Source organism: Sinocyclocheilus rhinocerous, unplaced genomic scaffold (assembly GCF_001515625.1).
Source record: "Sinocyclocheilus rhinocerous isolate Xijiao unplaced genomic scaffold, SAMN03320098_v1.1 scaffold1531, whole genome shotgun sequence".
In the NCBI taxonomy this organism is placed as follows: Eukaryota; Metazoa; Chordata; class Actinopteri; order Cypriniformes; family Cyprinidae; genus Sinocyclocheilus; species Sinocyclocheilus rhinocerous.
The window spans coordinates 198,264-214,295 of record NW_015652147.1 but is presented as its reverse complement, the minus strand read 5'-3'; the positions used below and the strand labels follow the sequence as shown (position 1 = coordinate 214,295).

The window sequence follows — 16,032 nt, the reverse complement described above, 5'->3', positions numbered from 1 at the left end:
CTGGCATGCACTCCCCTCAGCATGGTGGCGTGGGTATACCGTTCCCCATAGCGACCCCTAGAGGACGCAGTTCGAAGTTCCCTTGAAAGGGAATGTAACCATGGTTCCCTGAGTAGGGAACAAGACACTGCGTCCTTTCGGTTTCCTGCCATGCTTCAGACGCAAGCTTCAGATGAAGAAGCGGATGACGTGTTCGCCTAGACGCAAGCTTCAGACAAAGAAGCGGATGACGTGTTCTCCCAGTGCCTATTTATACTATAGTCGCACCGGTAGTGACGTCATAGGCTGTCGGCAGCCAATGTTATTGTCGTTTTTAGATATATGCTTCAGACACCGGTCACACTGAAGGTGTTCCCCATAGCGACCCCTAGAGGACGCAGTGTCTCGTTTTGGTGGTTACATAAGTTACATAAGTAACCTGAGACGTTCTTCCTATCAGTGTTAATTTCGTTGACGAATAATTTGTCATCAACTACGAGACGATAGCGAACTAAAATTATTTTTGAATGACAAAAACTATCACATAAATCTATTGACAATTTCGTCAACGAATAAAAACGAGACAAAAATGTTAGGGAGGGACGATTTGGGAAGAGATTCATTCAGAACGAATCTGCTGCGTGGCTCTGAGGTTATGCGTAGGCCTACATATGAACCGGCGGGACATAAGCTAAAATACACTTGCTGCACGTCGCATAAAACGTTAAAAAAATGTCAATATGTGGGAGTAAGAGAAGAGCAGACATATGGATAAATCTGACAACGCAAGAGAGAACTCAATTCGGTCCAGTTTTCTGAGCGCAGACACCGTACACACAAAGCGCGTCTCACAGCGCGCGAGTACTCTTTTGCGTCGCATGAACGGAGAATTACACACAAAATTATGTTGAATTATCCGTTTTGACGAGTATTCATGTAAACACAGTTGATTACGTCTTAAGTGAACGTAAACAGTAGGGAGAACGTGTATCAGTACATTGCATCCATTGCAGCTGTGCATTCGGTTTTAAAGGGATAGCAGCCTAATTTAGTTGCTATTGTCCGAGTCATTGATGTTAATCAAGCAACAACAGAAAGACAGAAAATCACTCACTGCTCTTGACTGAAAAACTTTAGTAGCCCTAAAGATGGGGCGAGACTAGAGAGATAATCCAGGTACAAAGCAAAGGTCCAGGCAGGGGCAAACAGTATCCGAACAGGGCAAGACGAGAGAGGTAATCCAAAGTGCACAGGCAAAGATCAGAACACGAGGACTCAGACAAGGCAAGACTAGGCTAAGACTATGAAACTTCAAGTTGGCTCCGTAACGTAGCTATCACAACTAGCGATATGCGCATACAATACTCGGCAGCCTGAAAGGGATCTGAGTGAGTGTTATATAGTGAATGTGTGATTGGTTACAGCTGTGTGCAATCAGTGCAATGGATGATGGGATATGTAGTCCGGGATGACATGCAACAGTTTGTGTAGTGCGAGAGTCAATGTAATGGAAGGGTGACCTCTGGTGGCAAGCAGACGGAAGTTCATGGACCGGATTCGTGACACACATAGTGTGAGAAGAACAGTCATCTGATGACTTTGAAAATTGTGCAGTGTGCATTAGGTTCCCCTATGCTAGCAAGATTTTTACATAAAAATACATCATAGTTTAGAAGTAGTAGGCTATTTTCTATCTGGTTTTTGTCCCTCTCTTTAAAACACATGCCGTTTTGATAGGCGTGCCACATTCAAGACTTGGAAGTAAATGCCCACTGCTATGATTGGGTAACAGTTTTGCATATTAAAATTATAGATGGATGACTGACAATCTGCTGTGATGTACTCTGAAAACAATATGGGTAATTTAGGTTAAAAACATAAATTCACAGTACAAATCAAATTATATGTAACAAAGCAATAGTGACACATGGATCAGTTTCTAAACAAGACAGTTCAAAAGCTCAAAACTGGCTTTGTTTTTTAGAGAGAGATTGAAAATAAAAGATGATGCAGTGCCGACTATGTTGAATAACAAGGAAGGCAATGCAAAAACTGTTTTTCCACAACTTGGCATTGTGCAATGTCTAGTAATCCTCTGAGGCATCTCTATTATTATGTTGCTCAAGTAATCCTGTGTTTGCGTCTTTCTAGCATATACTACATAACTACATTTTTGTGGCATGGCTCATTTTGAAAGAGACAAGGAGTAATAATCAGAAAACATTACCATACCCAACTAGCTATATGTTAGCCAATAATAAGACCTGTGAGAGACAAGCAAGTATACTGCAGCAGTACAGTATACAGCACATATTACAAAGTGTATATTTTGACAAGCTGTTTTTTGCAGGCTTGTTGAGTGTACGGTTACAGAAAAAAGCTGTTCAGATCTTGCTTCAGTTCTCAGTTCAGACTCCAGCAGTCTGAAGGATCTTGACCTGAGTAATAACAATCTGCAGGATTCAGGAGTGAGGCTGCTCTCTCATGGACTGAAAGATAATTGTAAACTGGAGAAACTCAGGTGAGATGATGTACAACATATTAAAAGTCTCTGGGTCTTTTGTTTGAAAATTATTTTTCAATTTGTTCAATTAACAAGCTTTTTAGGAGATAATATTGTTTAGAATGGATTAATTAGTGGATTGTAACATTTTCATTTCTCTTCCAGACTTTCAAACTGCAGTATCAATGAAGAAGGTTATAAAGCTCTGGCTTCAGCTCTGAGATCAAACACTTCACACCTGATAGAGCTGGATCTCAGAGGAAATGATCCTGGACCATCAGGAGTGAAGCAGCTCAATGATTTACTACTTGATCCAAAGTGTAAACTCGAGACACTGAGGTGAGACCTGATGAAATAATACAAAATAAATTACATGTAGACTACTTATTTTATTATAGACAACATAATTTCACTAATGTAATCTGTTGTATTAAAGTAAATTAAAGATAAACCATTTCACGCTTTTTTTTCTATTATAATTAGATGATACACTACATTTTGTGAACTGAATTCAAACTAAGCTTCTCTTCTGCAGGTTTTTGGGTCCTGATGCTGAGAAAGCCTTCCAGTATGTGACTAAAGTTTTGGGTGAAAACCTGTTACTCCTGAGAGAGCTGAATCTGAGTGAACGTGAACTAGACCCAAAACAGCTGGTTCCTCTATTGGTGGATAAACACTGTAAACTTAACATACTGATGTAAGTATTGCCATCAGGACAACACATTTTAGTGTTTTTCGAGGAGTGAAGTGATATTTGAATTACTATGTATTTGTAATCATCCATGACATCAGTTGTCACATACAGCAGTATGTGTGATACAAGTAATAATAACGACATGTGAGAGACAAGCTTTGAGACCATTAAAAATTCAGGAGTGAAGCTGTAATGGACTGAAAGATAACACGCCTTAATGTAGGGAAAACTGAAATTTAGTTTGTCTTTATGCAGTCTGAATAACAGCTCTATCACAGAAGAAGATTGTTGTGCTCTGGTAGCAGCTTTAAATTCAAACCCTTCAAATCTGAAAGAGCTGGTTTTGAGTGGGACTAAACTCAGAGACTCAGAAATGAAGAACTTGTCTACTCTGTTTGAGAATGTACAGTGTAGACTGGAAAAGTTGAAGTAAGTAAATCTTAATATATAAAACAAATGCACAGTGCTGCAAAACAACTAATTTATGGAAATCTTGTTGATTTTGTTTTTTTACTTTGTTCTCTCTTCTATAGGTTGAATTTTATCAGTATTACAAAAGAATATTGTACTGCTCTGGCTTCAGCTTTTAATTCAAACCCCTCAAACCTGAATGAGCTGGACCTGAGTGGGAATCAACTTGGAGACTCTGGAGTAATGGAAATTTCCACTCTACTTGGAAATTCACAGTGCACACTGCAGATACTCAGGTTTGAATTTGGTTAATCTAAATTAACATCCACCAGTCTCCAAAAGTAAGGTTAATAGAAGGGTAAATGTGACACTTTCATTATAGGTTTTTACATTATCTGTGTCTGTAACATCACTTACAGTTGTAAAAATGGTTTAATACATAATTTGTATAGAAAAATATTGACATTGTTTAAATGGAATTGTGTTATTATTCAATGAGTAGTTAATGCATTTGTTGTTCTCTTCTAGACTTTCAGACTGCAGTATCAGTGAAGAAGGTTATAAAGCTCTGGCTTCAGCTCTGAGATCAAACCCTTCACACCTGATAGAGCTGGATCTCACAGGAAATGATCCTGGACCATCAGGAGTGAAGCAGCTCAATGATTTACTACTGGATCCAAACTGTAAAGTAAAACTGAGGTCAGATATGATGAAAAAATGCATATTCTTTTTAGAAATATTTTCATGAATGCATGCAAAAAGTAAATCAAAGATAACTCATTTTATATATAGTTAGATTCTATGTTTCGTTACACCAAATTTAGTAGTGTATTGAATTTAACTTGCTTCATTTTCTCTTTTGCAGGTTTTTGAGTCCTGCTGCAGATGAAGCCTGTCAGTATGTGAATAGAGTTGTGGGTGAAAACCCGTTACTCGTGAGAGAGCTGAATCTGAGTGAACGTGAACTAGGAGACAAAAATGTGAAGAAGCTTGCTGTTCTACTCCAGGATAAACACTGTAAACTCAACACACTGATGTGAGTATCTTACATCGTTTTATATTTTGCAAACTGTCTGTAAATGTTTGAAGTCTAATCAAACAATGACATTGCTGTTCTTTGAAGTATGTGAGCGCTAAAATTAGTTAAACAATCATATAGATTTAACCTTTTGTTATTATAGTTGCGTGTTGTGGTTAAAATAAACAATAATTTTTCCTGTCTTTGTATTCTTTCTCTGCAGGCTGAATAATAACAGTATTACAGCAGAAGGTTGTGCTGCTCTGACTTTAGCGTTTAATTCAAATCCCTCAAACCTGACAGAGCTGGATCTGAGTGGAAATAAACTAGGAAACTCCGGAATTGAGAAGATCTGTCCTCTGTTGGAAAATCCACAGTGCAGATTGGAAAAACTTAAGTATGTATTTCCCCACTGCTTCACTATTTGACTACTTAAAGGGATACTCCACCCCAAAATGAAAATGTTGTCATTAATCACTTACCCCAATGTCGTTCCAAACCCGTAAATGCTTTGTTCGCCTTCAGAACACAATTTAAGATATTTTGGATGAAAATCGGGAGGCTTGTGACTGTCCCATTGACTGCCAAGTAACTTACACTGTCAAGGTCCAGAAAAGTATGAAAGACATCGTCAGAAAATCCGCTGAACGCAAGCAGCGTACGCTATACTGTGTCAGCCGCGACACAAGGATACGTTTTCTACATGTATTTCTACATGTGATTTGAACGAAAACAGCGCATCCGTGCGGTGCGGCTGATCTCAGAGGAAATGATCCTGGACCATCAGGAGTGAAGCAGCTCAATGATTTACTACTGGATGGAAGCTATAAATTAAAGAACATCAGGTGATTAAAGACTTCAAATATTTTTTTAAATTGTACATGCAACAGAAAATAACCTCTAGCCATTATGCTGCAACACTGCCTTTAAGGAAGATGAGAGCTGCAAAAAGAATCACATTTTAGCAAGATTTTTTAATTTACAATTAGCATCTACTTCCTGTAGGTTTTTTAAAAGTCCTGCTGCAGAGGGAGCGTGTGAGTATCTCACTAAAGTTCTGGGTGAAAGTCCATTATTAATGAAGGAACTGGATCTGAGTGGAGATAAATTAGGAGACCTGGATGGAGAGAAACTTTCTGCTAGGGACTGAAGAATCCTGTGTGTGAGCTGAAGATACTCAAGTGAGTTCATTTCACCATCATCTACAGTACACTGAACACTACAATGATCACAGGAATATTTGCACATTTGGTGATGTGCAAAATTAAGCATCGCTAATGGTACGATTATGTCTTCATTATTGATGTATTTATTTATTTATTTATTTTTTAGGCTCAGTAAGTGTTCACTAACAGAAGAAAGCTGTTCAGATCTTGCTTCAGTTCTCAGTTCAGACTCCAGCAGTCTGAAGGATCTTGACCTGAGTAATAACAATCTGCAGGATTCAGGAGTGAAGCTGCTCTCTCATGGACTGACAGATAATTGTAAACTGGAGAAACTCAGGTGAGATGATGTACAACATATTAAAAGTCTCTGGGTCTTTTGTTTGAAAATAATTTTTCAATTTGTTCAATTAACAAGCTTTTTAGGAGATAATATTGTTTAGAATGGATTAATTAGTGGATTGTAACATTTTCATTTCTCTTCCAGACTTTCAGACTGCAGTATCACTGAAGAAGGTTATAAAGCTCTGGCTTCAGCTCTGAGATCAAACCCTTCACACCTGATAGAGCTGGATCTCACAGGAAATGATCCTGGACCATCAGGAGTGAAGCAGCTCAATGATTTACTACTGGATCCAAAGTGTAAACTCGAGACACTGAGGTGAGACCTGATGAAATAATACAAAATAAATTACATGTAGGTGGTTAATTTATATAAATTTGATTGCACTAAAACAGTTGTTGCATCAAAGTGAGTTATTTCAGGATAAAAACCTGAATATTGCGTTTTAAGCAATATTTTCTATATTTTACATTGTACCATAAGAACTAAGTTCCTGTTTCATTTTCTCTTCTGCAGGTTTTTGAGTCCTGATGCAGATGAAGCCTTTCAGTATGTGAATAGAGTTGTGGGTGAAAACCCGTTACTCGTGAGAGAGCTGAATCTGAGTGAACGTAAATTAGACTTAAAGAAAGTGAAGCCACTCGCTGCTCTACTAAAGGATAAACACTGTAAACTGAGCATAATTCAGTGAGTATTTTACTTGGTTTTCATATTGGTGTTTGCATTAAAATATCTTTAACAAATTTTTATTGTATTTTTTGATAATTGGTTAGGATTAACACATATATTAATTTACCTTTTTCATTAGAGCAACTTAAAAATGACAATAATATAAGCCGAAACAATTATGACTAGTTTCATTAAATAGGATTTTTGATAAATTAAAGAACAATTCCTGTCTTTGTTCTCTTTCTCTGCAGGCTGAATAATAACAGTATTACAGAAGAAGGTTGTTCTGCTCTGACATCAGCATTCAAATTAAACCCTTCAAACCTGACAGAGCTGGATCTGAGTGGAAATAAACTAGGAAAAACAGGAATGCAGAATATCTGTTTTATGTTGAAAAATCCACAGTGCAGATTGGAGAAACTAAAGTGCGTATTTTCATTTATCTACATTTTTGTTCATTTGATTAGATTGCATAAATGGAATTTCCAAATCTGTTTTAATTTTAACTACTCTACATTTTGACTATATTATCTTTAAATATTGTAAGAAATATTTAAAAATTAAAATGAGACCAATATTGCTTAATATACTATTATAGTAGTTATTAATATACTAAAGTAAAAATTTTTTTTTAAATATTTTCCATTTTGTCACGGCTAGTATGCAGTATAGATGAAGCAGGATCTACATGCAGCAAAGGTGATTTATTTAAAAGAAATGGCAAAGCTAAATCCAGAAAAACAGAGCAACAAAGCTAATTTCAGAAAACAAAACAAACTAACAATACGTGTACGAGAACTGACCACTGAACAGAACAAACGCAGCTTAGATAAATACAAGACAAGATAAATAACTGAATATAAACAGGTGAGAGCTAATTAATCTGTAACCATGGAAACAAACTGGTGGCGGGAAAATGAGAGCAAAGGAAAACTAAGTCAGGGAAACGAGCTAAACATATTGAAAAAAAAAAACAGAGCATAACTTGTTACACCTTTTCATTTAACCTTAGATATAAAAAACAACAAAAATTACTAAAATTCTATGTTTTTAAATTGAAGTTTGTTATTTTAGTACTTCAACTAAAAATAGAAATGTTGTCTTGGCAAATAACTGAAATAAAATAAGTTTGTTTTTTCCTATATTTTATTTGAACTAAGGAAAATGTTTTTATGGTTTTAGTCAGTTTTATATCTGGTGAAAGTTTTTCAAATATTAAAATAAGTTATCAAGGCACGCTTTGCCACTTTCTATGAAAATGTATTTTTCTATTTAGGTTTTGATTCGTTTTAATAAAAAATAAAAAAAAGAAGACATTTTACTTCATGCATGTGTATTTTGTGTATTTAGCATAGAACATGCTGTACTTAACATGAGCTTTTTTTCCCCATATACAGACTTTCAGACTGCAGTATCACTGAAGAAAGTTACAAAATCTTGACTTCAGCTCTGAAACCAAACCCTTCACACCTGCTCGAGCTGGATCTCACAGGAAACGATCCTGGACCATCAGGACTACAATGGTTCTTTAGTCTGTTTGCGGGTGGAACGAGTAAATTAAAGACCATCAGGTAATAAAAGCATTCAAATATTCCAAAATAAGCCACAAGCATGGAGTCAGGGGCATGCCACATGTTAGGGAGGACAAATGAGCTGGTGTAGACTTGAATGACAGGAAGAGGAATTTAAGAAACTGAATTTCACAAGTCTGACACAAGTTTTATGAGACAAACATAATGTAAAACAAAATAATGACAATTTTTTTACATTGCAGTTATCATAACTATGAATTTAATACTACACTGGACCAGTGACGGCGCTACACCGGGGCTAGGGGGGGCTATAGCCCCGTCAGAATTTTAAATAGCCCCGGTTTAGCCCCCGTTGTCTTATGGTCACTTGTATTAAGCTTGTATATATTTTTTTGAACATGTCTATTCTTTGGCCAAATAAAATTTAAAAGTATTCTTTTAAATGTGGTTTGTACCATAGCTGCTTTTATTAAAAAAAATTAAAAAAAAAATTTCTTTATGAAGTAACTTTGATGTCATGAATATCGATTATTTTCTTAGCACCCCCACATACTGTATTGGTCCTGCTCCCCCTTAGCACCGGTAGAGAAAAAATTCTGGCGCTGTGCCTGCACTGGACCCAAAATCAGGATGGAAGTTGAAAAGAAGTATAAAAGTATAATAAAGTGATCTAATCTATAATTCTCTTCTACCTTCTGTAGCTTTTTGAGAAGTCCTGCTGCAGAGGAAGCGTATAAGTATCTCACTGATGTTCTGGGTACAAATCCATTACTACTGCAAGAACTGGATCTAAGCAGAATTAAACTAGGAGACCAGGATTGGGAGAATATTTCTGCTCTTTTGTTGGACTCTTATTGCAAAGTGGAGAAACTAAAGTGAGTGAATATGATTTTAAACATTATAACTTCTATTCCAAGGGGCAGTATATATATAATGTAAGCAACAACAAAAAAATAGGACCTAAGACAGGTCCTTGTGGCACTCCATACTTCATTGATTTTACTGTTTTTCACTGACAAACAATATAGTAACAGTTGGACAGATAACATCGGAACTATCGTAATGCCTATCCATAAATATCAATATCATTTTTTTAATATATCCAGGAGTAGCTTAGTGCGTCTAGGATCTAGTACAAATGTTGTTGGTTTTGATGCAGTGATCAGTTTTGTTAGCTCTTCCTGTCCTATACCAGCAAAGGAAAGCAATTGTTCTTTGGTGACGATATTGCAAACATTCTGTAATGCTGTACCTGCAACAGTATCTAAAGTGCTAGAGATAGCTCTTTTATCCATTGTGAGGCACAAGTGTGAGCCTATATAAAGATCTGATGATTTGATGTATGCTCAATAAATGAAACACTTTTTCTGTTCAGGCTGAATAGTTATGAGATGACGAGTAAAAGCTGTTCAGTTCTAGCTACTGTTCTCTGCTCCAAAACCACCCTGACAGAGATGAACCTGAACAACAGCCCTCTGCAGGATTCAGGAGTCAAAGAGATCTGTAAGGGACTGACGAAATCTAAGCTTGAAAAACTGAAGTGAGTACATTTAAATTTTTATCATAGCAGAAACTGTTTTATGACATTAGTATCATATATTTATTGGATGTGCTCACATTTAGAAGGGGGTAAATGTAAGATTACCATTATATATAAAGTGATTTCATTCACTGCAGAAACTTATCACATTTTCAAACAAACGTTATGACTTCTCAGTAACCTCACATCAGTGTTATCTCTGAATAAAATACTAATAATATACCAGTACTGAATAAATTCAGAACTATAATAAACCTGTTTTACAATTACATTTTCCTACATTTAAAATGAAATTTGCCACAAACTCAAACCACACATACCCCCAAATAAGAAACTCCTGGTGGTCATTAAATAATTATAATTAACTTAATCATGAATTACAATAATACTAGAAGTAGTATACAGTATCTCACAGATTACTCACAGATCTCACCCTCACTTTTTTGTAAATATTTTATTATATCTTTTCATGTGACAACACTGAAGAAATGACACTTTGCTACAATGTAAAGTAGTGAGTGTACAGCTTGTATAAAAGTGTAAATTTGCTGTCCCCTCAAAATAACTCAACACACAGCCATTAATGTCTAAACCGCTGGCCACAAAAGTGAGTACACCCCTAAGTGAAAATGTCCATATTGGGCCCAAAGTGTCAATATTTTGTGTGGCCACCATTATTTTCCATGTGAGGGGTGTACTCACTTCTGTGAGATACTGTATCTGCATATCTGATTATGTATTCAGCTATAGTATGAATTAGTCATATTTAGTGACCACAACTCATATTTGACTGCACCTTTTTTTCTGTAGACTTTCAAACTGCAGTATCACTGAAGAAGGTTATAAAGCTCTGGCTTCAGCTCTGAGATCAAACCCTTCACACCTGATAGAGCTGGATCTCAGAGGAAATGATCCTGGACCATCAGGAGTGAAGCAGCTCAGTGATTTACTACAGAGTAAAAAGTGTTCACTGAAGACACTAAGGTGGGTTTTATTAAAATAATGATGATAGTGATGATACAGTAGTTTTGAAACTTTAGTTGAAAGAGAATTAAAGCATCATAAGGACATTTATAAAAGCTCTAAAATGACTAAAGAGCCTTTTACAAGCTTGGAAAAAAATGACTATTTGGGTAATTACTTGTGCTGCCAATCAATCTAAAAAATAACTAATTAATTGCACATTATTCTGTAATTAATCTCAATTAATCACACCTAACATTCATATAATTTTATATTGTAATACATAATACATTTAATCTGATATTCTTTTGAATGGATTTGTTTTTCTCAATTTCTGGGGATGAAATGAGTCATGCCTTAGACCGGCCCACATTAGTTCACGACTGACTATATTAAAATAATTTAATTAAAACCTCAGTATATAAGTCTGCAATAGTGCACTTTTTTCTCTACAGCCTTGTAATTCATTGTATTTTTCAAAAATATCATTTCCAATTCAGTGCAAATACAATTCACTGTTGCTTCACAGTGAAGATTTATTGGAACAGTTAGTAACAGTATTCTTTACAACAAAAAATGTAATGTTCAACAGTACCAGAATCTATTTTCTGTAAGAATTAGTGTTCATAAATATCCAAACCTTGAAATGAAAAAAAAAAATGCTGAAGAGCTACAAGAAAAAGTTTGATTAGCCAAACTGGGCCAGAATTAAAGCCATTCAGCATTACAGGATAATTGAAATTCATCATTTTTAATAAGCTTTAAAAATACTTAAAACAATCTTCACATAAACCATTATAATAAATGTCACAGTTATTGCTTTAATTGTTTTTGGCCTATGCAACCTTGTATTATAAAGTTATACAACAACATTTTACATTTCACAGTTCTCAAATATAATTTTTATACCACAACAAAACCTACTAGCCTGACTAATAAAAAGTTCGAACATTTTTAAAGACATGTAAACAATCCATACAAAATAAGAACAAATAAACAAGCAGTAACACAAATAAATACAATAGAACAAAGATACAAATTAAGTGTTTTAAGATTTTCAGGTAGGTCTAATGGTAGTATTTGGGTAAGAAATATAACAGAAATTGAATTATTTAATTGTAAAATGACACGGAATAGTCTTCACTGTATAAATGAAATATAAATTAATCCTTTTTAAAGCTACAAAAGTTATTTTTAGCTTCGATATGTTACCACAATTTAGAGTTATGTAATCCTGTTATTAGTGTGGATGAGTATTTTAATTCATTTAATTCAGTTTGCACTGACATTTTAGATGAGATTGCACCTTTAAAGTATCGTGAATTAAAAACTCAGCCTCAGCCATGGATGTATAATGAAATTCGTATTTCCAGACAAGTCGAATGACCGAGCTAAGATGGAAGAAGGATAGGCTGCAAATATTGTTTGAAATTTTAAGAGAAGCCCTGTCACATTTTCAGTCTACTGTAAAGGCTGCAAAAGCAAATTATTTTTCAAATATTATTAATCAAAACTCAAAGAAGCCAAATATTTTATTTAAAACAATTAATAAAGTGATTTTACCTGCTTCTGTTAGTTGTGTTGAGGGTGATCAAAAGATGTGTGAGGACTTTTTACAATTTTTTTGTAAATAAAATTGATAGTCTCCGGGCACAGATTATTCCTCGAAAAACGGATGACTTGCAGTTAAATTCCTCAAGTTCCTTTACTAGTTTTGAACCAATCTCCTTATTACAATTGGAACATATCTTAAAGGGGTCATATGATGCGATTTCAATTTTTCCTTTCTCTTTGGAGTGTTACAAGCTCTTGGTGCATAAAGAAGATCTGTAAAGTTGCAAAGACTAAAGTCTCAAACCAATCACAGCACACCTTGCTTTTTCAGACCGATGAGCTTTGTAAAAATCAACGTGTTTCAGAAAGGCGGGGCATAGAGAAGAAAGAATAATGTACAGTATGTGGAAAATAATGTGTTTTTTTAACCTTAAACCGCATAAACACATTTCATTACACCAAATACACAAAATAATGTTCGTTTTAGCAGCATCATATGACCCCTTTAAATCATACTACACCAGCGATGCATCCCTTAGATCCTATTCCCCCTCGTTTGCTGTTAAATTAGTTTAATGTCATAGGCACTACTATTCAATCTCTTTTTAATAGTAGTTTAATTAGTGGAAATGTTCCAGCCTGTTTTAAACATGCAGTAGTGCAGCCACTTCTGAAGAAGCCTAATTTAGATTGTACAGTTTTAAGTAATTATCGACCAATATCAAAATTACCTTTTTTATCAAAAGTTTTAGAGAAAATTGTTTTCTCAACTACGTCCATATCTAGATGCAAACGCTGTTATAGACATGTTTCAGTCAGGCTTCAGATCCTTTCATAGTACAGAAACTGCCCTTCTTAAAGTTTTTAATTATATTTTATTAGCAGTTGATTCCGGAAAGATAGTTATTCTCATTCTACTTGATCTTACAGCTGCTTTTGACACCATTGACCATGGTATTTTATTGAGCTGTCTGGAGGATGTTGGTATTAAGGGTACTGCCTTAGATTGGTTTAAATCATATTTAAAGGACAGATCATTCTCTATTTCCAATGGAAATCTGTGCTCTTCGTCGGCTAAATTACGTTGTGGTGTGCCACAGGGCTCCATTCTTGGGCATATCTTATTCTCAATATATATGTGCCCTTTAGGCTCTATTTTTCGAAAATACAATATTATGTATCATCTCTACACAGATGACATTCAGTTGTATATCCCAATTGATTCGAAAGGCTCACAATACTTGAATGCACTTGCTCAGTGTTTAGGTGAGATCAAGGCATGGTTGGCGTGCAATTTTCTACATCTAAATCAGAATAAGACTGAGTGCGTTGTTTTTGGACCCTCTTCTGCATCTAAGGAAATCATAGGTAGATTGACCTCTATGTCGATTAGTATGGCAGACTATGTAAAGAATTTGGGCATTATCATGGACTCGGCTTTAATTCTAGGTAAACAGCTCACTAGTGTTGTTAAGGCTGGGTTTTATCAACTTGGGATTATTAAACTTGGGACTTAAACCAATTCTCTCTTTTAAAGACCTGGAGACTGTCATCCATGCTTTCATATCTTCACGTATTGATTACTGCAATTCGTTATATTTTGGTATATCACAGCGTCAATTATCTCGTCTTCAATTAGTGCAGAACTCTGCGGCTAGACTCCTGACTCATACAAAGAAAAGTGAGAGTATTACCCCAGTTCTTATTACGTTACACTGGTTGCCTGTCAAATTTAGAATTGAATTTAAGGTTTTGTTAATAGTTTTTAAAGGTATTGCACCAAAATATATTGCTAACCTTTTAATACCCTATCAAAATACAAGAAACACGAGATCTTCTAGTCAGATGATTCTTCATGTTCCTAAAACAAGGTTAAGATCAAAGGGTGATAGGACTTTTTCGGTGGCTGCTCCAAGCTTATGGAACCCTCTTCCTATGCACATTAAATCTGCTCCTATCAAAATACAAGAAACACGAGATCTTCTAGTCAGATGATTCTTCATGTTCCTAAAACAAGGTTAAGATCAAAGGGTGATAGGACTTTTTCGGTGGCTGCTCCATGCTTATGGAACCCTCTTCCTATGCACATTAAATCTGCTCCTTCTGTGGATGCGTTTAAGTCGAGTTTGAAGTCTTATCTTTTCAGCGTGGCCTTTAAAACTGGCTAGAGTGTTAAGGTTTTATATGGACTTTTGTGACTGTATGCTTTTTTTTCTTGTTGTTTTAATGTGTCCTGGAATTTTACAGAACATATAACGCAGATAAAATGCTTGAAATGGTGTAATTACTTAGTTTTGTCCAGCAGAGCGCGCTCTATTGTTTGCTACTGGCGACCTGGATGAAACGCTTTAAAGCCATATCTCCATAATGGCGCGGCGAATCCGCACCAAATTCGGGGGATCCCTTCAGCTCGAGGAACCCTCTCGAACGCAAATCGCGTGTACATCTAGAGGCCTGCTTTCGAATGAGACCACCGCCGCGTCGATAGCCCCCGGGCTTTGGGAGTTACGGGTGGTTAAATTCACGGTCTGGCGCCGACCGATCAAGCGATCCCGGGGGGCTACCGACGCGTGGAGGGTGGCGTTCGAGAGGGCCCCTCGAGCTGAAGGGATCCCCCGAATTTGGTGGAGATCCGTAGGCGCGTTCGCGAGATAGTGACACCAGCCAACACTTTCACTTCAGTAAGGAGGTCTCTTGTTCAGGCAGCAGCATTTCTTGTTTTTGGTTTCTCTGATTCATGTTTCAGTCATTCTCTCCGACACAGAGTGTGACAATTGTAAAGTGTACACTAGTCCAACATTAACTCATGTTTTACTAACATTTGTAGACTGTTTATTAACATGACTTACCACTAACAAAGTATTTATTAAGGGAATTTGTGAACATTAACTGATGTTTTACTAACATTTGTGGGTTAATTTCAAAGCAGTCATTATTGATTTTACTGGACCTTAAATGAGTGAAAGCCATTCACACATCACTTACATTTTCAGAAACTTTATTACATATTACATTATTACTAGGGCTGGGCAAGTAAACGCGTTATCGCGTTAACACATTAATTAATTAACACCGACAATTATTTATCACACATTAACGCAGTTTTTATTATTATTATTATTATTTTGAAAGTCCGTTGCTCACTGGCTCTGAATACACACAGACAAACCACAAGAGGAGTGGGATGTTGATCAGTACTGGCTTGGGATGGGTGTCATCACGTGTCTCAACCAATGAGAGCATTTGGGGAGGGCCTAAGACTGCAGCAGTGCTCACATGAACGGCGCTCCCAATAAAATTATTTAGGCTAAGCATCAACATTCACAAACTACTGTTCACAGTTATTTTTAACAGAAAAGAATGCAACGAGCTCGTAATCGCAACTTGATAAGTGGGAAATAGGAAGTTTCCTGATAGCACATGAAGACAGCAGAGAAGTGCTCTCGCTCAGCACAGTGGAGTGCATCGTTTTGTTAACTTTGTGGTTTATTATTTTGAGTCGTTTGGGACGCGGTAACACACGGCCCTCTAACAATATATTGCTTTACAGATCTATCACTTTTGCCGCTCAGAAATGTACACGCAATCATGCTGAACCAATAAATTAAATAAATAAATGAACAAACAGAAGAAATAGGTGTTTCTAAATAAAGAGAATCTGAA

At 36.1% G+C, this 16,032-nt stretch overlaps 1 protein-coding gene across 1 annotated transcript in view; it reads left to right on the top strand.

Moving 5' to 3' along the window:
• The window catches only part of LOC107713769 (protein NLRC5-like), a 41,046-nt gene that overhangs the window by 8,129 nt on the left and 16,885 nt on the right, over nt 1-16,032 (top strand). Inside the window, 19 exon segments of the mRNA XM_016519377.1 lie at nt 2,330-2,500; nt 2,648-2,821; nt 3,018-3,179; nt 3,432-3,605; nt 3,710-3,883; nt 4,116-4,286; nt 4,453-4,623; nt 4,829-5,002; nt 5,370-5,450; nt 5,611-5,749; nt 5,752-5,786; nt 5,938-6,108; nt 6,256-6,429; nt 6,628-6,798; nt 7,032-7,205; nt 8,178-8,351; nt 9,014-9,187; nt 9,688-9,852; nt 10,663-10,836. Coding sequence (XP_016374863.1) covers nt 2,330-2,500; nt 2,648-2,821; nt 3,018-3,179; nt 3,432-3,605; nt 3,710-3,883; nt 4,116-4,286; nt 4,453-4,623; nt 4,829-5,002; nt 5,370-5,450; nt 5,611-5,749; nt 5,752-5,786; nt 5,938-6,108; nt 6,256-6,429; nt 6,628-6,798; nt 7,032-7,205; nt 8,178-8,351; nt 9,014-9,187; nt 9,688-9,852; nt 10,663-10,836 — 3,003 coding nt within the window.